The following is a 9702-nucleotide window of genomic DNA, read 5'->3' on the forward strand; positions in this document are numbered from 1 at the left end:
CCCCCCCCCCCTACCTATTTTCGCAACCAAAAACGCGGTCGATTCTTAAACTATAAGCATCGAATGATTAAATAACGCATTTGATTAGAGATCATTTATCAATCGTTGCTTATCACACATCTTCGTGGAATATCGAGAACTTAGCGGTAATCAAAACTCTTACAGAAATTAAATTTAATACTGGTCTTTAATATTAAAAATTACTTATTTTGAATATTAAAAGTACCAAACAACACTGCTTTTAATACTCAAAATAATTAATTAATCTGATATAATACTGACCAATGTAATACTGAAAATTATTTCTTTTGAGTATTAAAAGTACCGAATAACAGTAATTAATAAATAATTAATCACTATCTTCCAGTATTAAAATTCTGTAAGGGAAATACGGTCAAAATAGAGAGAGCGAATTTGCGCTGCTAGATTAATCTTATAATAATATAATTGATGCGGATACAAATCATTCAATTTTTATCGCCAGAGTTTTGCGTTGTAATTATAGGTTGCCAACATTGCTGTACGAATGTTTCCTTTGTCTCCCTCGAAATACGTGAAGACCAATGTCCTCGGTGATCGTCGAGGGACACGCAAAATGTTTACTTATGTCACGCAGAGAACGTGATCCATATTCTCGTCGTACACTTTACGTCAAGTAATTTCCTAATCCTAACTTTCGTTTGCTCAAACGCAGAAAAAAAACACAAAAACGCTTGAGACGAACATCGAACGGCTCATATTTAACGTAAAACGTACCTGGAGAATACGGGTGTGTGCGCGAATACACGAATACGTGCCTATATACAGAATTAATCGTACGTTAAACATACCTTATTGATTAACTTAACTAACTATATGCTTCATACGCATGTTCGTGAAAATCCAGGACAAGCTCGCGATCGAGCGAATTGTATCGCTCCCGAGCAATCTATATGTATGTACACATCCGCTGTCGTATGCTATTAAATTATATGCTATTGTACGCTTGATTTCATCTGTACAAACATCTAATCGCGTTTCGGCCGCTAAAATAGGTCTATTCTTTTCAGCTGAGCTTGCACCATTCATCTTTCCTCTTTTTCTCTCCGCGTTAGATAAAAAAGGAAGAAAGATAAACGGTGCAAGAAGTTCAGCTAAAAAAACAGACCAAATATCTCAGTACTTTGCGCGTTGCAGGCCGCGTTGCTGTAAAACGTTAATGAGAAGAGATAATCGCACAGTAAGCGATCTAGGTAAACAACGCAACGTTTAATAAAATTACGCCATGATACTGCAGCTCGTAATTTAAATGTCGCGAGTGTAATTTACATTTCCGCGATAAATGTTTGAAGGAGAAACTTTACGGCCGTAAAGACTTTAAAGTTAATTTCGCTCGAGGTATTGATCCACGCTTTTCTCGAAACTTGTATCGAAAAAACTTCTCTCGGATTTATTTTTCATCCCAAGAGTTCAGAAATTCAACAAAAGTTATTTGGAAAAAGACGAGCGTTTCATCGAAAATGCGTGGAATTTCGGCCGCGTCAAATGACTTATTATTAGATAGATTCTTCGAGTTGACATTTCGTTGGCGAAAATCTCGTATGAGGCCATCGTTTGCTGCAACCTAAATCCTGTTGATCGATGAATTTGAAATTGCAGGCTGGAGTTAAGGATTTGGGATATAACGAGGAGTTGTAGGAGTTGTAGGAAACTCCTTTATATTATATGTATGTTGCAGCGTTGTCACAAAGTACGCAATTTTTAGAAGGGATGGAGTAATTCTACGATATATAATTTAAATAATACTCATATTTTTATCACGGATACACTGTGCATTAATATCAATGCCGCTCTTGGATATTAAAAGCGTACAATTAGTTTCCCTATGCACATAGGGAACTTGTAAAATTTAACAACAGCACAAAAAGTGGAAAATTCTAAATTGATTTAACGTTTTTCTTGATGGCACGTTTTTCATTGGCTCCTTTCTCGTAGTATTTTAATTAATAGTCGCATAATATAAAATAAAAAGGGCTTTTGTAGAAATTTTATTAAAAATACATATCGCACACACCTACACACACGCACACACATACATACATAACCTTTTATTTCTAAAACAGCGTTATTAACAAAGCTAGAGTCGAGCCAAATATCACATCACATTTAGTAAATTTAACTGCTTCAATATGTACTTTGCCAGTTTTAATACGGAATATGCTACTGTTCTAACAAAAATATGTCATAAATCGTCAATTATTTAACATGGAAAATGCTAAAAAACACTTCTCAAATCTAATTTTTTGATTCAATATAAGTAACAATATATCATAAGTAATAAAAAAGAAAAAGAAGTAAAATTACAATTTATAAATTCGGCATTTATTTATCTGCTTTCGTTTTCCACTGATAATGAGTTAAAGCATATCTCACTTTTAACCTGCATGATTCTAACGTTTCACGCGAAAGCTATTGGACTTTTTGTCTGGCAAAATTAATCCTGCTAGTATTTCTTTATTCGAGTCGCGAGTCGGTCTTACCTTAACGGTAAAAAGTCATTGGTTCCCTTTGAGAGCTATTCGAAAAATTCATTGCATATACAAACAAGTTAAATCCATAATTTGTAAGATCTGCAAAGTTGAGAGCAAATCTTACAATTTACAATTTTACGATTTCTTGATTTGAAGCCTTCAATTTTCCCTCGGTTCGCTTTGAGTCCAACTCTGTCAATTTCCCGTATTTTTATTTTCTAACATTCCAGCAGACATGACATATCGTGTTAGATTCGTCGTTTATGCGTGTCAGTCGTACTATCAATACATTCTATCGCGTTAATAATGTGAGTCAAAGAATGTTCGAGGATTTTGTTCACAGAAACGATACATGCTTCCATTGCATCCTCATCGTCATCGTCATCGGTGATGGGAAGGCCCAGTGTGTCGCGAGCAAGATCAGCTACGGCAAGATCCGCTACGAAGCCTCACGGACATGTCAGCCGTGCTGTTTCGAGGTGCTTGGTATATTCGGATCCTGCCCGCTTTTGGTGGAATGATCTGCAACACATAAGGCCTTAAGCAATCCGGGTTGCCTTTCAAAAGGATAATATTGCACGGCCATTGAAACTATAATACCAGAAAGAGCAAAATAACATTTCTTTTTCCAGGATAAAAAAAATGCCAAACTTTATTTTCTAATTAATACTTTGCTTGTAAAAACGGTTTTGCTGAAATATCTAAAAATTTAGCTACATGCGGAAAGAACCATTTTGTTAAAGTAACAAAATTTTAGTTAGATGCAGATCTGAAAATAATTTTGTTAGATCAAAATAATTACGTAGAATGTTCAAGATGATTGTCAACATGTTAACCCTTTTTTACAGCATTGCTTATTATGTTTCAGCCTAATAAAATTATTTTTCTATATTTAGCTACATTTTTAGGTACTTCAGCGTTTTTTTCGTATATACATATAGATACAGATTTGAAAATAATTTTGTTAGACTATCAAAATAATTATGTAAGATGCTCAAACTGGTTGGAGATGAAACGGAATGAAACTATTTTGCGACATTGATCATAACTGAGTTTCTTACATAATTATTTTGATGATTGAATAAAATTATTTTCAAATTATTCTTTTTGTGCAAGAAATCAGTGGAGAGTGCATGCCCGGGCCAGACAGTCCGAACAAGGCAATGTAAAAAATATCCTCTGTCTGCTACATATTAATTACAATTCCTCTGTTCGAGGCCATAAATGATGAAAGAATACAGTTGACTGACACCTGTGTGAGTGGACAGTTCCTCGAAACGATCCGATAGATCGGAAAGGCCAGTCTCGGCATGTCGGCCAAGGATATTCGGTAATGCATTCCTCCTGCCGGTCCTCCCGGTCGACAGGAACTCCTTCGAATTGTCGCCATTCTCGTAGGAACCGCCTGGTGTGACCGAGCCGCTCGTCGCGTTGCTCGTACCCTTGTCACCGGGCCCGTCCCCGATTTCCTCGGGACCCACCTCCGCTCTCCTCGGCGTCAGCATCCTCAGCACTGTAAAGATACGCCAAATCCTGTGTTTGTGCTCGACGCTCCACAATTCGCGTTTCAAACGCCACTCCGCAATTCTTCGATTTGGCAAAAAAAAATCTCCTACTATTCGAAATCTTCGATAAAGCTTCATTCGATCGATTTTATTAGTCTTGTACAACTTTTTATCGATTATATTTTAATACAAAAGAACTCTGCATTAATTATATGAAAAATCAGATCCCGATTAAATGAGTCAATTTTCACATATAATCTAGCATATGTGTAGTGAACAAAAGATATTATAGCCTCATGTCTACGATATCTTTTGTTCATCACATTATAAGCTACGTCATATGTGAATACTAATTCATTTTATCAGGACTTAATTTTCCGTATAATTATTGCGAAGTTCTTTACATTCTGTTCAATCTATTGTCTTACGTAACTCAAATAAACATGATTAGAATTGTAATGAGCTGAATTTTTAACATTGTTATCTGTCTCTTCATTAATATGTAGCTATACTTTAATTGAAAGAAGATAAAAATATTCGTGATATATTTAATCGATATCTTATCTAAATAAGAAATTGTAAATAACATTCAACAAAAACGAAAGAAAAGAAGCAGGATAGCTAACAGTCTCATGTATCAATGTTGCGGATAGAGAATTAATAAGGTTGCTAATTAAGTTTCAGTGAATTTCCTAGAATTATTAATTAAATTTCGTAAAAATATAGCAGCCTGCTGTTCGAAAAGGCTTTCAAAAGCTTTGAAGTATGATAGTAAAGGCAGTTGAGATTTATAGCACAAGCAATTCGACTATATATTCCCTGATACGTTATAGGATTATGAACATATCTACGTTGAAATATAAAGGCATGCAGTTAATTAAAGATATATAATTTCTTAATTAATTATACTTCCAGGGCTTGATTATTATGATTTCATTATCGGTCGTATCGAATAAATTTTAGAGATAATTCCAATAATTCTAGAGATGACGTCAAAATCTCGTAACACAGTTACTGACACTGAGTCTGTGAAACCCACACATACACATTTAATTTATATTAGGTACTGAAAGGTACTTCAATAACCCAAAATGACGTAACTCGAATGTGTGTGTCTGTGTGTGTGTTATTAAAATAAATTTAGTATGTGTACATACTAAATTTATTTTAATAACAATAAAAAATTCAAATTTGCAGATGTAACATAAAGAATATAATTAAATGTGTTCAATAGACTCATTCTCAGCTTTGAAAGGTAAAAACTATAAGGATACAAAAATCGCCTTTACAAGTATCATAACTTATATCTTCAATAATTATACAAATTATTATTTCAGTAAAAGTTACGAGCAAACATGATATATGCGCACTGAAAGCGCCACATCTAATTTAGCATCATCACCATTTTTTTGTTGTACTGTACATACAGTTCATATCTATGTCACGACAATAGTTTAACTCGTTAATTTACATCGTGACATTTTAATTATACTTCGCACTTTACGGCACAAGTACACGCGAGATCGATCGTGAGAGACCACAGTGTTGCGCGGTTTGAAAATAGAGGCCTTTTTACACGTATTGTACACACTGAATAATGAGAGATACATTGCAGCATCTCTATGCGGCATTTAACTCGGTATTAAAAGGATTAAAACATACATGTCAGATCTCAATTGTAGTTTTAATGTCTATCACGAAACTAACAATGTATCTCCTCGTTGCTTCGAGGGAGGATTCCTGATATTAATTCCGTTTTCATAAATGACTTTTATAACCTGCGCTGTACAAATATATACATACGATATAGTCAACGCGATACTACAAATATTTTGAAGCATTCTCTAATTGGTCAATTCCTACAATTTTTTTTCCGATTGGTCAATCAAATGATTCAATACATTCGTAGAAAAAATTGAATAAAAATTGAGCCACTCTTTTTCAATACTGGCTCTTTCAATACTAGCAATTTTCACTCTTTATAGTGAGATTCCACTCCAAAAAAATGTAAAAAATACGAGATAAATTTTTTCAGCCAATATCGAAATTATATCAAGACCGAATAATATATTTAAATTCTCACTCTATATTAAGTAAAAAATCTAGCTTTTATGAAAAAATCGATATCGGCGAACGTGACTGCATCGCGAGGCTCCTCGTTTCGCGGGGTTGCGAACTGATTCTCCACGAGCACTCACCTAGATGCCTCTCCGGCGATCTGAAAGATTTTCTTGCTACAGAGTGACGAGTCTGTATACGGTCGTGACGACGAGCAACTAAGCTAAAGTGTCACCTTCTTCGCAAGTCGGCGCGGCGGTTGCGAACCGCCATCGAAAATATTATCAGCCGCTTCGGAAGGTTTGTACGGTTCGTGTCCCATATCTACAAGATTCCGGAATCATGTACCTCGCGATAATCATCATCGACCGTGACTCACGAAGACCGTGACGTACGTTGCGCGAAACTGCCGCCTCGAAAAGGAGATCGACAGAGGAAAAGTCCGAAATACCGGCGTCTAATCGCTTACGTGCACATAGCTGACGAGAAAATAGGTATGTCGACGATTACTCTCGTCCATGAGCGTCGATTACTTCAGAAACGATTTTTTTAGTGTCGGAAATTTGATCAAATGTCATCTCCACTGTTTTCTCATTTTTTAAATATTATAATCTTTGATAAATTTTACCATGAGGATTTTGCTGAAATTTATTCAAAATTAATTGGAAATAAAATGTCTGTTACCGCGCTTTATAGGAGCTTAACATTTAAAGATATTCAGAAATTTATAGATTTACATGGTATATGGCAGGAACTATTAATATCTCGAGAATTTTATATATTTTCAAATTCGTCGAAGATTTTTAAATGAAGAACGAAACAATAATTCTGAGATACTATATGTATCTAAAGATATAAATATTGACGTGTCTTTTGTATTTATTGCCTTAACCTTCCGGAGCTAATGCCAAAATCTGTACCACAGATATTAACGCTAAATCTATAAAATCCATTTAATTAACAGTGTTAAAAGTTTCCGGCCAACATATAATTTTGCGATAATGTTTACGTCAATCTGTTTTTCAATTTATATTATAAGTAAACATTAAATTCTTGTTACAAATAACTTAAAAACAAGATATTTTTAATACTAGAATATTAAATACTTATTGTATATATCAGATCCTTATTTATAAAAATTCTTTATCTGAGGAATACAATAAAATTACTCATTGGCCGAAAACTTTTAGTAATCATTATATGCTAATTAAAAGAACCTAATTAATTTCAAGGAATCAAAATGACATGTGACTCGTATAAAAGAAATGAATAAGTATATGTTAATAAGAATAATCCAAATTTACAGATGTAAGATAAAGAAAATTGAATCGTTTAACATTTTTTAAGAGATTTATAATTGAGTGGGTCCAATAGACTCACCGTCAGCTCCGGAGATTAAATAAAAACATTTCGAACAGTACGGAATTACGATTGCATTTTCACGCGCGTTATATACGATACATAATGCAATATATACTTTAATACCTTAAGCACGTAATTTACATCGTTAATATGCGGAATATTTCAATACAGGCGATTCAAGTACGTTTTCCAGTGCAAAGTCTTTCCGTGCTAGTAACCACAAACTGCGAAGAGCATTTAAATAAAACTTGCTTGCCACATTTGCGAAAAATGTGACAACTACAAGCGGATTAACAACGTTGTTAGCCGCTTTTCTCGAGCTGCAACATGCATTTTAGTTCACTCTTATCTTCGCCCATTACTTTAGTATGCTGTTTGTGACGTATTTTGAATAATAAAGGCGATATATTATATAACGATAAGGTGAAGCAAAATGAGCTTCGCGAAGTTGCTGATCGATACGAAAATGTGGCCAATTCACGAGGATCAAGTTAATTGCTTGGGAGAACGCGCTACAACTCGACTAGATACAGAGACTGTGATTAAAACATGTACAGCACGTCTTTGAGAATGCGCATGACGAAACAGAAATTTCGCGAAGTAAATAACTTAGGTATATCGCATCGTGGGTGAAAATCGATAAATCGTCATCGCGGGCTTTCGTTTTATCTCGAAACTCACTATCATATCTTATTTTTGCTATTTTAATTTACCCTACAAAGATTATTATTATGTTGGCGAAAACACCGAGCGTGTTGCGGAAGATAATTCCAACACGAATGCATCGCGCGTTAATATCCAGCTTATTTGTATACCATTTCCAAATAATTAAACACACCATGTTTGTACACCGAGCATATTCGTTGATACGTATACATATTATAGTTGGCAGTTTACTGGGCATATTGCGTCTCGTTTAATTCTTAACAATGATTATTCATGCTTTCAAAATAACGCTTTCAAAATAATGAATAGACTGTCCTCTTAGATCGCATTTAAAAATAATTCAAAAAATTTAACGACGGTTCAAAATCTACATTAAAAATTATTTCAATAAAAAGTAATGTTTTTATCTATGCTTTTAAATGGAAATGCATGGAAATGTATTACAAAATAATAACAAAAATCTCAATTTTTTATATAAGTTTTAGATATTCAAAATGATTTATGCAAAGTTTCATTGCGAGATACAGATTAGTTCTGTAAATAAATAAAATTTATTTGTTTATTTATAGAATAACCAATCTCTGCATTGCAATGAAATTTTATATAAATTTTAAATACTTAAAGTTTTTATATAAAGATTGAAATTTTTATTATTGTTTTTTAAATTATAGTAATAAAAAAATAAATAAAATAAACTGTAAAAACGTATTATTCAATAAAAATAGAATGTTATAAACACAACTTTTATGTGTATATAGTTTATTTAAGGTATAAATATTAACACATTTGTAAAATGAGTGTAATACATCTTTAATAGTCATCTGGGAATAGTCATCTGGAACATTTTTTTACTCCCAGCGTGGAAGTAAAAATGTAAAGCAAAAATGAGAGCAAAAATGTGAATTGTTGTAAAATATTGTTTAGTATAAATATTTTTTAACATATTTTCTTTCTTTTTTAACTATTCTTTATGAACCTCCAAATACGCAATATCAAAAACTCGCAAAAAAGTGTCATATAACTTAAAATCTTCATTTTTTTAAAATAAATACTATTATAACACCATTTAATGTGCTCCATTTAATGTTGTTGTTTGATTTACATTTACTTTTTTCAGAAAATTGTGATTAAATCCATATCCATAATGTTCTCGAATACTAATAAAAAAATTAAATATAAATAAATAGGAAAACAATCAATAATATACAATATATCGTTAATAATAATCATTCTAATTGGAATATAAAAACACTCCCGATGATCGTTTATATAAAAAACATCAATGACTATTCCCGAGTTAAATCACGCTACCAATTCAATTAGGTTCACTTGTCAGCTTCCAAGGTAAGTCGATTCCGCCGTGGAATCGTTTCCGGAACTCGCAGAATGTTCTACGTCGCAAAATGATTCGCGAAGGCCAAGGAAAATTAGTCAAATTAGTTAGCGCGCGCGCACATGGGTTAGTTCAGATGGTTTGACTGAATTAGTTGATACGAGCACGAGATCAGTAAACGATACCTTTTGCACGTGTAACCTTCCTTCGATATCCCTTGCGCGACGCATAGCCGGAAGTAGCGAGGCAATCTGCCGTCGCTGCGAGG

The 9702-nt window shown here is 33.6% G+C and overlaps 1 protein-coding gene across 1 annotated transcript; it reads right to left on the bottom strand.

The window, feature by feature from the left end:
- Nucleotides 1-2359: 2359 nt before the first annotated feature.
- LOC108730648 (cAMP-dependent protein kinase inhibitor beta) lies at nt 2360-6294 on the bottom strand. The gene is made up of 3 exons (XM_018460481.1): nt 6214-6294; nt 3763-4023; nt 2360-3032 (listed from the first exon to the last, which is right to left on the bottom strand). The coding sequence occupies exons 2-3, from the start codon at nt 4013-4015 to the stop codon at nt 2971-2973; spliced, it is 315 nt and encodes a 104-aa protein (XP_018315983.1). The 5' UTR covers nt 4016-4023; nt 6214-6294; the 3' UTR covers nt 2360-2970.
- Between the last annotated feature and the right edge of the window lie 3408 nt (nt 6295-9702).

The sequence above is a fragment of the Mycetomoellerius zeteki genome, unplaced genomic scaffold (assembly GCF_001594055.1).
Source record: "Mycetomoellerius zeteki isolate Tzet28-1 unplaced genomic scaffold, Tzet1.0 scaffold94, whole genome shotgun sequence".
Lineage (NCBI taxonomy): Eukaryota > Metazoa > Arthropoda > Insecta > Hymenoptera > Formicidae > Mycetomoellerius > Mycetomoellerius zeteki.

Coding starts and splice junctions, on each gene's coding strand:
- LOC108730648 (XM_018460481.1), bottom strand. CDS start 4,015: ATGCTGACGCCGAGGAGAGCGGAGGTGGGTCCCGAGGAAATCGGGGAC. Junction 3,033..3,762: donor GGAACTGTCCACTCACACAG/GTGTCAGTCAAC, acceptor TATGTGTTGCAG/ATCATTCCACCAAAAGCGGG.